Here is a 14,264-nt window from a genome sequence, read left to right on the forward strand (position 1 = left end):
TTCTTCCACCACCGGAAAACACTGTGATCGAATTCCCTGTGGACCATTAACTGTAATTAGGGTTGGAAACCTTCCTTTAAGGTCACAGTTATGCCTGGAATTCAACAATGCAAATGAGCCTACAAACACATGCTGCACACACTGCCTGGAAGAAAGCACCCTTTCATTTCCGGTCCATGCTTCCCACCCCTCAGTCGCACGGGGTAGCTGAAGACGCAGCTGCACTTACCTGCTGGTGGAGGATGCGCCTCACTAGCTGCAGGTGAAACCTCAGGCAGGTGCACTCCTCTTGGTAGGCCTTAATGAAATAGGCGTGGCCGAGATCGAACCTGGGGCGCCGGTGCATGATGTCAGTCATCACTTGAGCTAAGGCCAACCTCTCTTGAGGATCCAGCGTGTGCTGGTACGCTTCGAAGTAGCTATCAAGAAGCTGCAAGCCAGGAAGATGGTCAGGGAAGGGCAGAGGTGGCCCTAGGATTCCTCAAAAGGAGGAGGGAGGTCCTATCCTATGCTTCGGAAAGCCTGGGGCCTCTGGGTAGTGGCCCTGGTGCAGGCCAGTGCATCACCAGTACAAATCAGGGTGGTTAGGAAACCCCAGGCAGAACCAGCGGGTCAAGGGAAAGATCAATCACTGGCTTTGCAGACAGAGGAACCACGCTGCAGTCCAAGCTTCTGGTTCTGTCCCCTCTTTCCCCCTTCCATGTGTCATAATTATATATGCCAATGGGGCAGCACATTCAAAGGCCTTTCACCAAATGTATTTAACTCTAACACCTTTCTCCAAGAACCCTCCTCTGTGTTTTTCCCTCTCGAGTCTCCTCCCATCTTCCACATCCTGGGCCCCATTTCTGACCATTCTTTTTAAGCATTTGCCCAGGGGGCTGCAGGGCAACAAGGGAGGGGCCCACTGTGCTCCACCCTTTTATTTACTTCCAAAGGGGCATGGTTCCGTGCAGGTAAGATCAGATAAGGGTACGAGATCACACAGGGGGCAGGGTGAAGGCATGGTCTCCAGTTCACAAATCTGATTTAATCCTATCTGCCTGCCTATAGCAGCAGGGTCCCAGCTTAGGATTTCAACTCTGTGATCTCTGGGGAGCCTTTTCTGATTCTCATGACCAACCACACACAAACAGAGTTCACGCATGGAACAGAAATCCCTTCAGCTCACAGACCACTGTAAAAGCAGGATTAAAAGGGACCCCTTCCACTGCTAGTGTCTGGAAGCTTTCTTCGGGTTGTCAAAGTGATGTGACTGCCACTGCCACAGGAGCCCTGCTAGATCTCTGCACACTTGGTGCCTCTGTGAGCCCTGTGTGCCAGGCCCTTCCCAGAGGAGCCTGGGCTGGGGTGCACCACTTTGTCTGAAGGAGGACCTGCCATCCTCACCCTCCATTCTACTGCCCTGATCATTGCTATGTAGGTGAAATTTGAGCAAACTTTTTTTAAAAAAAGATTCATTTATGTGAAAGGTAGAGTTACAGAGAAATTGGGGGGGGGGGGTTATCCACTAGTTCACTCCCCAAATGGCTGCAACGGCCGGAGCTGGGCTAATCCAAAGCCAGGAGCCAGGAGCCAGGAGCTTCTTCCAGGTCTCCCATGTGGGTGCAGGGACCCAAAGACTTAAGCTATCTTCTACTGCTCTCCCAGGTCATAGCAGAAAGCTGGATCAGAAGTGGAGCAGCCAGGACTTGAACCAGCGCCCATGTGGTGCTGAAGATGCCACAGTGCCGGCCCCAGTAAAATGTTTTTAAGTGCTCAGCTGAAGTGTTTACATTGTATAGACATGCGATTAAGATATATTGTCACCTATCTTGTATTTTCATATTTTAGAGTCAGGCATGTTTTGTTTTCAGATCTCAAATATTTTATTTTTTTTTATTTTTTTTATTTTTTTTTTATTTTTTGACAGGCAGAGTGGACAGTGAGAGAGAGAGACAGAGAGAAAGGTCTTCCTTTGCCGTTGGTTCACCCTCCAATGGCCGCCGCGGCCGGCGCGCTGCGGCTGGCACACTGCGCTGATCCGATGGCAGGAGCCAGGAGCCAGGTACTTCTCCTGGTCTCCCATGTGGGTTCAAGCACTTGGGCTATCCTCCACTGCACTCCCTGGCCACAGCAGAGAGCTGGCCTGGAAGAGGGGCAACCGGGACAGAATCTGGTGCCCCAACCGGGACTAGAACCCGGTGTGCCGGCGCCGCTAGGCGGAGGATTAGCCAAGTGAGCCGCGGCGCCGGCTCAGATCTCAAATATTTTCAAAAGTACCTGAAAAAAAAATTAGTACCTGAAAAGCTCCTAGACCCTGAGTACCTTAGCACCTGAATAGGTCCTGCCTGGAAGCTCCTAACCTTTGACCTCTCCCGGTTCCACAACTCCATTCTCTCCTTGGCCGATCTAACAGGCCTCCTCCGCAGAACTGTCCCCGGGACATCGCTCCCTCAGGGGTCTTCCCTGGCCGGCTGCTTCCTTTCCAGAGGCTTCGCTCTTGTTGGGAAAGGCGTCTGCAGGCTCGGCCATGCTGTGGCTGCCAGGAAAGTGCTGAGGTTGCCACTCCAACCACCCTGGGAACCCAGCCTCCCTAGAGAAAGAGCGCACTTGTTTCCTGGGAAGCTGGTCCTGGTGGTTCAAGGCCAGGAAGTCGGGCCTCCGCTTAACAAACAAAGGAACTTCCTAAAAAAAGATAAGAGAGCCCCTCGCATTGTGGGGAGAGTCCATGGAGCAAGACAGCAGTGCCAGGAAAAAGAGTGGGAAGGAGGAAGTGCCACTTGAATGCAGGCAACAATGCACACAGGCACAGGGGAGCAAAGGACCCCGTGGCAGGAAAAGCAGCAGGAGGAAATGAAGACACCGACAACAGACTCCCAGGGTGCCAGGCTTTTGAAACCTGAGTAGCCTGCAGCAGCCAACAGACCACCTCAGGCCCACAGCGCCACGGGCCATCCAAATCCGCCATTCTTGACCTAAGTCAAGGGTCCTTTGACAGTCTGGTGAGACCTGAGGACCACTATTCATAATAATTTGTTAAGGTTTCTTTCTTTAAAAGGCACAGTAACTGAGAGACAGAGAGAGAGAGAGAAAAAGAGAGAGAGGAAAGAGAGAGAGAGCTCTTGCAGTCACTGGTTCACTCCCCAGGGCTGGGCCAGGATGAAGACAGGAACCTAGAACTCCACCCTGGTCCCTACATGAGTGCAAGGGGTCCAACTGTGGAGGCGGAAGGCGGGGATCCCATTTCTTTAAGGGAGCTCTGGGGAAAATGAAACAAGCAGGGTGTTCTGAGGCCTTGTTCCACCTGCCAAGCTCTAGAATTAAGTCCAATTATTAAATAGCAGAAGATAAGGCAGGAATGAATGGATGGGATAAGAAGTGGCTCTAGGGAGAGATTAGGAAGGGAACAATTACTTTCCTAATTCATTCTGGGCTAACTTGAACCTTTTTGGCTGGGCCAGAGCAATCCCCGGATCTGGCTAAGAGCGTTGATACATCCTTGACCTGTTTCCGTACAAAGGGCCCAATTGTTTGGTCCTTTGGCAGGGGAAGGTCACAGGGAGTGAGTGAGGAAGGTTCTCGCTGGTTCCAGCCTGCCACAGTGCCGAGGCCCAGGTTCAGTGGCCATGCTCACTATTGCTGACAGGTGACAGGTGTCAGCCTGCACGAATGAAAACACGGGGCATCCAGTCAAATTTGAGTTTCAGGTAAAAGAAATTCTTTTTCAATTAAGTGTGTGCTGGATATTGCAATATTTGACCTAGGGAGCTGCTAAGAAGGAAACCGTGGCCATATTTGACCTAGGGAGCTGCTAAGAAGGAAACCGTGGCCATATTTGACCTAGGGAGCTGCTAAGAAGGAAACCGTGGCTCTCTGCTTAAGCAGAGCAGGCTTTCTGGAGCTTTGTGCTCCTAGGTGGGCCTTTGCATGATTTTATTACGAATGCTTTCCCAGCAGGGGTGGGACTGGGTTCTTTCCACCTCCTGGGTTCTATTTATTATCTGTTTGCTAACTGGCCCATTTCCTTTAACCTCTGGGCTGGTGTTTATCCAAGATGTCTTCCTAACCTGTCAGATGCCACCTGTGTGTGTCAAGGGCCAGCTCTCCCGCAAAATTACCTGGGGTACACACTGTTGGAAGGATGATATATTGAGAAAACAGACTAAATGAATAATCCCAAACCCTGCTGCGTTTATATTACTTTTATCACTAACATTCCAGCCCCTCCCCCGCCCCTGCCACACCGGGACTTAAAAACTTTTTAAAATCATATTTTAGAGTGAATGAAAACACAAAACAGAAAATCTATGCTAGACATAAACTGTCACTGTATATTTGCTTTTCAAAAGAATACACATGAAAATGAGCAACAATGTATCTTTTGTGTCTGTGGAGAGAACCGGCAAAAGGTGCCGTGTTCATTCAGGTGAGGCTCATGTCTGGCTTCTCTGAGTCTCTTAATCCACCACAGTTCACACCCGTTCTAATTTTATGAGCTTTCATACATAATGTGATTGTTTGGAAGATTTGAAGGGACGGAGTATGTTTAAGCAATTCTTAACTATAGCGAGTCCAATATATTTAACAATCAAAAACAGCTGAGAAAACTTGGCAGCAGACTTGGGTCTGGGGGAAATCAATTGTGCTTTGGGTAGAAATCTGGTGTGTCCATTAAAAATGGGCTCTTTTGACAGTTTCTGACTTGAAGGCCAGACTTTACAGCTTTGGCACAAACAGCTCAGTTGCTTTAGGAAACTTATTCTCAGGATAGAAAGGAGGGAGGTATTCTCAACGAATGCTTCCAGTTAAAGCAGTTTCATTAACCACAGAAGGACCTAGTGGACACCCCTCATAGCTTCGCACAGACAGAACCATGGACCGAAGCGTGGAGAAACCGGTTCGTTTTCCAGTCCTCTCTGCCCTTCTGCTCTTGACGATCATCGAGGCCTTCCCAGAGGCAGTGACAGAAAGGCAGCACAGGAAGAGGCGGGTGGCATTTAAAACTCAAGCCTGGACCGAGAATCTTGTGTAACCCAGGGATTTTGTTTCCTTTCCACCCAACCCAGCCTTACTGGTGAGTGCATTGTGGGTCTAAAAACTCTGCTTTACTTAGTTGATCAAAACAGGCTTTTAACCGGCAGATCAGGGTTGCAGACACATCTGGTAGAGACCAGTTATCTTTGGAAAGAGGAACTTTTTTTTTTTTTTTTTTTTTGAGCTTCAGGCACGTACTTTTTGGGGGCCAGCCAGTTATTTTTACAATAATCAAGTGACCTACATCTCCATGAGAGGACACAAAACGGTAAGCTGGATATTCTACCAGAACAGCCATTCAGAGAAAACACTTCCACTTCCGCATCTTCTGACCACATTGCAGGGTGCTGCACTCTGGCCCCCAGCCCTGGTGCTCTCCGGAAAGACCCCAGAGGCTGCCCTGTGGGGCCTGAGGGCTGACCCCACTGCATGGGCTGCAAGTCATCTTAACGTTTCATGCCGTTCCACACTAGTAAACACCCCCTCTCAATTACAGCTCTGGGCTGGCGCTCACAAGACTATGCCTCCTTAGCTTTACTCCAGTCTACTCCACCACCCTTTCTTGTTCCACGGCCTGCCCGTCAACTACAAACCTGCACCTCTACCTCTAGTGCCTTGTGTCCCCTCTCTCTGCTATGTTCCCCATGGTCCTCAAATGTGCCTCAGTTACAAACTGTTAGCCACTGGGTTGCAATTTTTGCTGAGAGATTGGATCAACTTTCATAAGCTATAAAATTCCTTAAGTCTTCTCTTATTCACATGTGCCTAATGCCAAGGCACATTGTAGGATACAAACTCGTGCTTGATAGAGAAATTCCTAACATCGGGTGATCATCAGAGAGGCCAACAATCCATCCTAAGCACACAAACAAAGGGCAGTACACCTGTAGTGCTGCATTTATTACTGAACCATGAGCCATTCCTGATGCTACGATGATTTAGTAACTTCCTGCCTCCTGGCTTTAAACGCATCCCTTGTAATTCACTGCACTCAGCACCCTTTGTCCAACTCCTTTCCCCCACGCACACGTCGCATGTATTTCTAAAGGCCACGAACAGGTCAGTCAGCTTGCATCTTGCAAAGTGAGGCTGGTCCTTATGATTAGACCATGGGCACGTTTGGAACCATCCTCCCTCCTCTCTAAAAGCACACATGGGGCCACTGCTGTGGTGCAGTGGGTTAATGCCCTGGCCTGGAGCGCCAGCATCCCATATGGGCGCCAGTTCTACTCCCAGCTGCTCCACTTCCCATCCAGCTCTCTGCTACAGCCTGTGAAAGTGGTAGAAGATGGCCCAGGTCCTGGGGCCCCTGCACCCATGTGGGAGACCTGGAAAAAGCTCCTGGCTCCTGGCTTCGGATCAGCACAGTTCCAGCCGTTGCAGCCATCTGGGGAGTGAACCATAGGATGGAAAATGCTCTCTCTGCCTCTCCTCTCTCTGTGTAACTCTGGTTTGCAAATAAATAAATAAATCTTTTTTTTTTTTTAAAGCACACATCTTATGAGAAAGGCCTAAACTGTACAGCAATCTCACAGGTTACACCATAAGATAAAGGTGCATCCTTCACGTTGTATTTGTGTGTGTGTGTGTGTGTGTGTGAGGCAGAATCACAGGGAGGAAAACTTGCTACTCACGTCCTCATAATTTGCTGAGATGATTGAAATAAAATAAGTATTCAGTTGTTGACAGCTGACCTGAAGCTCCCACTGGGTTTAACAACAGCAATTACTATCGGGCTTTGTTTTTAAGACTGGTTTTTAACAGGTGTTGTGCCTTCTAATGAAAAACACCTGGAGCACCCATGTGGGAGACCTGGATGGAGTTCCAGGCTTCTGCCTTTGGCCTGGCCACACCCTGCCCATCATGGCCATTTTGGTCTTGAATGAACAGATGGGAGATATTTCTCTCCCTCTCTGTCTTTGTCTTTCTCTCTCTGTCATTCTGCCTTTCGAATAAATAAATAAATCTTTTTTAATTTTAAAAAAAATACCTGGCGCTTGTTTTCCAGAAGAGTGGCTTCCCAAGTCCACAGGTGATACAGCACTGCAAACCTGTCCACACTCGCGTGGGCCCATCCCCAGTGCTGGCCACTTTCCACCTCACTGCCCTCTTTGTGACCTGGGGAGAAGGGGGAGCAGGTGGAAGTGATCAGACACAGGCCTCTCACCAAAGCTGCTCCCCTTGGAAATGGGCCCCTCGGATTTTCAGCTCCACGTTCGGGATGCAAACACCGAACCAGTCACTGGGACTCCTAACACCCGGCCTTGGAACTCTCTACAAAGAGGCCCGAAGAAGCCCTCAGTGCCTTGAGACCTGAAGACTTCCAAGGCAACCCAAGTTTTTGTTTTCATTTCTAATTTGAGTCTGAAAGACTAATTTTAGACATGAAACCAAAATTCAGTTAACGTGAAATCGATGCTAAAATGTCTTCAAACCCATAATATTCAGGCAAAGCATAAATGTCTCCTTTTCTAAAAACAGACCCCTGGTGGTTTAACAATAAATCCAATTTAACCTTGTAGTTCCATTAATATTAGCTAAGTCAAATTTTTTCAGAGCTGTTTCCAGGATATTTCTTAAATGTGCTAGTTGCTAACTTAATAAAGGTAATCACCATGATTATTCAGCTGAAATACATTGTACTTCCAAAAGGTGGTGGAAAAATGGAATTAAAATTGGAATTCTGACAACCATGCCTAGTTTTTACATAACCTACATTTTCTATGAGCTTTAAAAATATTTTTTCATTAGATTATTATGTGTTGTTATCTGAAGTATTTTTCTACTATATTAATATTAGTTTTGAGTACCAGTATTGCTATTGTTTTAAATTTTTCAGTGGCCTATTGAGGATGAAATAGCAGGAAGTAAGAGATGTGAGTTCAGTGATTACCACACATCCGATGGACACTAAGTGAGGGCAACACTCTAACCAGGACCTGCTCTCTCAGCAGACGAGAAATCAAGTCACAGTGGACGACTAGGGTCTGACCAGCTGCACTGAAAGACGCCCGTGTGGCTAAGTGACTAAGTGTTTCAATCAAATTAAATTCTCTGCAGCTAGAAACAGTTGCATAATAAATTAGCACAGACAGCAATGATGCATTAGTGTGTAGGGTCACCAATAACAATAAAAGCTAGTGACTGAAATTAAATGCCCCATAATGTGGGGTGCCATCACTGTATCCCATGATTCAGATAGCAATGATTGTGGCAAAGACAGGACAAAGAGTCCCATCCTATATTAAATTAATTGTCTGGGACCGGGAAAGTTGCTTAGTCTAAACCCTTTGATAAGTGTTTTATAACAATATGAACATGAATTATCCCTAATTACAGTCTGCATATATTTCACCATAGCTCAAACTCTTGCTAAATTTCCCTTGAGGTGTTGCAATGTGTCTAGAAATTCTAAGTTCTTTCCAAATGTAAGTTGAATGCTATCATGTTCCCCTGCCAAAAAAAAAAAAAAAACTCTTACCTCATCTATTTCTAAAATTGGAAATTTCTGATGCTGGTGTCCAAAGGAAGAACACAGAGTAGAGGTTACCAGAGTCCCCTGCACAATACTCCTGTCCTGCGGGCTGGTCTGGCACTGTCCTATCCAGATCTGCTCGTGTGGTGGGCACTTGCCGTTATGAACCCAGGGATGTCTGTGCTCTCAGGGTCAGTTTCCTCAAGGTCAGCTGCTTAGAGAAAAGTCCCTCATTTCACTTGCTTGCTTTGCTCCCCTAAGGACCCTGCACCCAGTGGGGGACATAGAGAGGTCCCTGGGGCATCAGAGTCTGCACACCAGCAAGAATCACAGTGCAGCCTGAGGGGGTACTCACAGTCTCCTCTGGCAGCAGGCAGCTGGAGCTGCAGACAGAACCGCATCTTTCCTAGAGTGAGTGTGTGCTGCTGGTAGTGGAGTGTGCTTTGTTGAGTTTTTAGATACTATTGGATATATGTCATACGCTGGGGTGGGGAGTGCTCTGTGGAACCCTCCGTGGTTTCAGTCTGCCTGCCCAGATGACTTTCTAAAATCCGACTTCTCACCTTTTTCTTTCTGGATGTAATGGCTGGCCACAAGCAGCAGCTCAGCCTCCAGCCCCTGCAGGTCACTCAGGGCTTCATCATACATGACGTACACCCCGTGCTGGTCCTGGCTGTGGATGCAGCCAGCAGCCATGCTGTAATAGTCATCCTGGTCCTCCACTTCAGAGAACTCCCCGAATTGGGTGCTGTGGGCCTGGGGAAAGAAAAGCCAGTCCAGGAGTTACTGGAAAAGGAGGGCTATGATCCACCAGCCCCAAAGGCCCAGGCAGGGGGCGTCTGACCCCAGACATCTGGCGGTCAGTGTGGAGCTGCAAGTACTTGGAAAGCCACGTACAGAGAAAATACAAGGACAAAGAATGTTGGTGGGAGACGTACTTCCTGAAGTAGGTAGCTACAGAGGATTGGTTCTTATTCTGATGAATTATAAGTCACTGGGAAAAGGCAGCCAGGCCAGCCTAGTCTTAAAGGGGGTCTCTGGAGTTAAAGTGCCTGGGTTCAGGTCCTGGCTGTACCCCCGTTTCCTTGCCTGTATCATGGGAACAACAGAGACCATGTACACTACCACAGCTGTCGCGGGGGATGTGACATTACGCAGGTGAGGCACGTAGGGTCCGCAGACTTCAGCTGTGAACATTTTCATTTCCTTCCTCTAAGTACTTCTGATATGCATCAGCAATGTCTGAGTCTCACTAATGTACCAGGTTGAATGGTGACACACACACACACACACACACACACACCCAACAAATCCACATCTTCTTAGAACTTGTGAATGAGCTCTTGTTTGCAAATGGGGTTTTCACAGATGCAAGAAACTTAAAATTAGGTCAGACTGGATTTCGGTGAGCCCTAATCCAATGACTGGTATTTTGATTTTGAGTTTTTATGAGAGAGAGAGAATGCTGCATCCACTGGTTCATTCCCCCAAATGCCTGCAACAGCAGGTGCTGGGATAAGCCAAGGCCAGGAGCAGGGAATGCAGTCTGGGTCCCCTGTGTGGGTGGCAGGGACCTAACGACTTGAGCCATCATATGCGGCCCCCCAGGGTGTGCACTAGCAGGAAGCTGGGATCCGAAGAAGAGCTGGGACTTGAAGCCCGGCACTCTAATACAGGATGTGACGTCCCAAGCAGCATCATAACCACTAAGCCAAATGCCTGCCCCTGGTATTATAAAAACAGGGAAAATTGGGGGCCAGTGCCATGGAGTAGTGGGTAAAGCTGCCATCTGCAGTGCCAGCATCCCACATGGGCGCCAGTGCAAGTCCGGCTGCTCTTCTTCTGATCCAGCTCTCTGCTATGGCCTGGGAAAGCAGTAGAAGATGGCCCAAGTCTCTGGGCCCCTGTACCTGTGTGGGAGACCCGGAAGAAGCTCCTGGCTCCTGGCTTCAGATCAGCTCAGCTCCAGCCATTGCGGCCATTTGGGGGTGAACCAGCAGATGGAAGACCAACCGATCTCTCCCTCTCTCTCTCTCTGCCTCTCTGTAACTCTGCCTTTCAAGTAAATAAATCTTAAAAAAAAAAAAAAAAAAAAAAAAAACACAGGGACAATTGGAGACAGGCCTGCAGGGAAGAAGTCCACAGGAAGACAGCAGTGGAGACTAGGGTGATGCATATACAAGCCAGAGAATGCCAGAGTCGGCCAGCAACACCCAGAAGCGGGGTCAGTGACTTCCGGGAACTCCCGGAAGCTGGGTGTGGTAAGGCAGGATCTCCTCCGAGCCTCGAGCCTCGGAAGAAGCGTGGTTCTGAGGACACCTCGCATTTGGACTTGTGAGAGAGCAAATTGCTTGCTGGGAGCCACTCAGCCTGGGGAGCTTTGTCCTGGCAGCTCTGCGCCACTCACTGAGGCCAGGGGCTTCCAGCACAATGACCATTTTCTTAGGCAGCTCAGACCCCTGCTCCTGGGAATCATTCCGCGTGACCATCTCCTGGTTTCACACTCCCTCTGACCGCCCCCGCTCCCATGCTGACTCCCCAGGCTCCCCACATCACCCCCTCCCTCCCTCCCTCCTCACAATAGGACTGAGCCACTGCCCTTCCCAGGGCCACTTTCCTCCCAGTGCTTTGAATCCCGTCCCCTCCCCCTTGGAAGCACCCATGTCCTCCTCGGTTATCCAGTTCCTCTCCACCAGACTCTTCCCCACGGACAGAGAAGCACACTCGCACCCTCGCTCAGCTTCCGGTCTGGCCTCCGGGTGGTCTGCCTCCAAGAGGCTATCCCATTTCCTCTACTCCATTTCCTCACCTCCTTCTCCTTAACCCCTTCATTCCCTCCCGTCCCCGGCCCTGCCAAGCCTCCAGACCACTCTGGCCAAGGCCGACGGTGACCTTTTTCGCTCTCCACCCACAGACTTCTTTGTCATCCCCAGGGGCTCCACGGAGGACCGACACAGCTCAGTGCTCCGTGCCGCCTGACTCACTCTCCCCCTGGGGCAGCTGCGACTCCACATTCTCCTTCCCCGACACCTTGAAGCATGTGTTTCTGTCTCAGGGCCCCCTCAGGTGCCAGTCCTTGAACCTCACCTTTTCCTCCCATCTTACTTCTGCGTTCATAGCTCAGTTGACCACCACCCTGTGTCATCTGCTCCCCAATTCCTATCTCTAATTCAGACTTCTTGGAGCTCAGGACCCGGGTACCCAGTGACATCTGTGGCATCCTTTCTGGGGCAACTCAGGAGTCCCTCAACTTTTTTTTTTTCTTTTAAAGATTTATTTACTTATTTGAAAAAGTTACAGAGAAGGGGAAGCAGAGGCAGAAAGAGAGGGAGTGTGTTGGTTCAGTCTCCAAATGGCCGCAACAGCCAGGGCTGGGCCAAGCCGAAGCCAGGAGCTTCTCGTGCGTTTCCCATGTGAGTACGGGGGCCCAAGGAATTGTCATCTTCAACTGCTTTCCCATGGAAAATTAGCAGGGAGCTGGATTGAAAGTGGAGCAGCCAGGACTCAAACCAGCGCCCATATGGGATGCTGGCGCTGCAGGTGGAGGTCTTACCCACCACACCACAGCACTGGCCCTGGCCCCAGCCCTCAGCTTTAACATGATCAAGCAGTGCAATCTTCCCCTACAAAGCTAGGCCACTTGCTCTGGTGAGAGTCCTTCCCGACATGTCCAATCTATCACCAAGTCCTGCTGGGTTTCCTTCCTATTTCTCAACGTCCACCCACTTCTTTCCATCTCTGCCACCCACCACCCGTCCAAGCTGTTATTATCTTTCCCTGGGACTCCTCTAGGAGTGTCTAAACTGGTCTGGCCTCCTAACTGGTTTGTCCACATCCCCTCTGGCCTGGTCCACATCCCCTCCACCTCACCCCCTGTTGGCAGAGGATCTTCTAGAAATGCATTTCTGATTATGTCATCCCAGGCCTCCTTAAAAATTCTGAAAGGCTTCCTATTGCTCATAGAATACCACAAAGCACTTTTTAACAAGGCCTGCAGGATCCGGCCTGTAGCTGTCTCTTTGGTCCAGTGCTTCCTAACTGAGGGAGCTTACATCCCCCAGAGAAATCTGGCCAGGTGTGGAGATACTTTGAATGTCACAACTTAAGGACATGTGGTGGGGAGTAGCATCTAGGCACAACTATATATATATGCCCTAATTATGACATCTTTGGTGGGTCATACAAAATTATCAACTTAAAAATTAAACTGCTGTAGACTTATTGAATTTTGAATCCTGTTTACAGTTGCCTCAGCAGGGCCAGACCAAATGACTTCACAGGCCTTTTATGGCCCACAGCCTGGACAATCCCCGCCCCTGACAGAGGTAGAGGCCAGGGGTGTTGCCAAATATCATTTAATGCATAGAACAGCCTCTCACAGCAAAGATCACTAGATCTTTGATCACTAGAGCCAGGCTTGAAAAACCCTGGGCTTGTTTCATTTTGCACCTGTTTTGTCCTGTCTTGCTGTGTTCCAGCCACTCACAACTTCTTTTGGTTTCTTGTGGATGTCACGCTTGCACTGGCCACAGGTCCACAACACAGGCTGTCCCCGGTCAGTGGAAAGGCTCCCTCTCCTCTCTGCCTAAAAACTCTCTTTATCTTCCAACCTCAGCTCAATTGTCACTTTCACCCCACCCCACCCTGCCGACCGCCTGCCTGGGCCGTCATGTATCTCACCATCACTCTTTGAAGACTCTTAGTGATGCCGCTGTGTGACTTCTAACATTTACCTCTCCCTCTGGGTTATAAAGTATGGGAAGGGTGAGGGCCGTGTTATTGCTTAGTTCTCATCTTACATATAGAGGCACTCAGAAAATACTTGTTAAATAAGAGAAAGGATGAATACATGAGTGCTTTTTTGCTATTTTTGCACATAGCTTTCTTCAAGTCTATGATTTATGATCTCTACCTGTACTTTTAATATCTATAGTCAAGAATCCTGTGTTTTGCCCTCAAAGATTTTGCTCTCATGTCCCTGCAGCATATATATCACTTCTCTACGGGAATGATAATGCTGCTGGTTCTTGGAGGGTTAAAAAAATTCTTATTATCTTATGTATAATGTGCAGACCTACATACTGTGCATATGCAAACAGATGGCCTATCTCTGGTTTCAACATTTCCTTGGGTAGTAGTGATTAGGGGGAAAAATGCTTAAAAAGGGTATTCACTGGGGGATCCATGATGTAAAAAAGCTTAAGAAACACTGGACTGGTGGCCAGTGCTATGGTGTAGCAGGTGCCTGCAGTGCCAGCATCCCATATAGGCACTGGTTCAAGTCCTGGCTGCTCCACTTCTGATCCAGCTCTCTCCTATGGCCTGGGAAAGCAGTAGGGGATGGCTCAAGTTCTTGGGCCCCTGCACCCGCGTGGGAGACCTGGAAGAAACTCCTGGCTCCTGGCTTTAGATGGGCCCAGCTCCAGCAGTTGCAGCCATTTGGGGAGTAGACCAGAGGATGGAAGACCTCTCTCTCTCTCTCTCTGCCTCTGAAACTCTACCTTTCAAATAAATAAATATTTAAAAAAAAGAAACATTGGGCTGGATATAAGCCACATATATGTAACACAGAACATAAATGTTACAACAATTTCTAAGTGTGCAGCTCAGTGGCATTAAATACATCCCCATGTTGTTCAGGCAACACCACCACCATCTCCAGTTCTTCCATCTTGCAAAACTGAACATCTGTCCCCCACTAAACAGTAGCCTCCAGTTTCTTCCTCTCCCCAGCCCCTGCGAATTTTATCACTTCTAAGTACCTCATATAGGT

The 14,264-nt window shown here is 48.8% G+C and overlaps 1 protein-coding gene across 10 annotated transcripts in view; it reads right to left on the reverse strand.

The window, feature by feature from the left end:
• LOC100346633 (uncharacterized) overlaps nucleotides 1-14,264 on the reverse strand; it is a 209,292-nt gene that overhangs the window by 108,388 nt on the left and 86,640 nt on the right. For all 10 annotated transcript variants that reach the window (XR_016234560.1, XR_016234562.1, XR_016234561.1 and 7 more), the window contains exons 15-17: nucleotides 9,055-9,247; nucleotides 7,007-7,134; nucleotides 230-430 (exon numbers count right to left, since the gene is read on the reverse strand). Coding sequence is in view for 7 of the 10 variants with exons in the window: in XM_089333835.1 (XP_089189961.1) it covers nucleotides 230-430; nucleotides 7,007-7,134; nucleotides 9,055-9,247 (522 nt within the window). In the remaining 3 variants the exon portion in view is untranslated. The remainder of the gene's footprint in view (nucleotides 1-229; nucleotides 431-7,006; nucleotides 7,135-9,054; nucleotides 9,248-14,264) is intronic.

This window comes from Oryctolagus cuniculus, chromosome 5, assembly GCF_051225735.1.
Source record: "Oryctolagus cuniculus isolate XC-2025 breed Fujian yellow rabbit chromosome 5, ASM5122573v1, whole genome shotgun sequence".
Lineage (NCBI taxonomy): Eukaryota > Metazoa > Chordata > Mammalia > Lagomorpha > Leporidae > Oryctolagus > Oryctolagus cuniculus.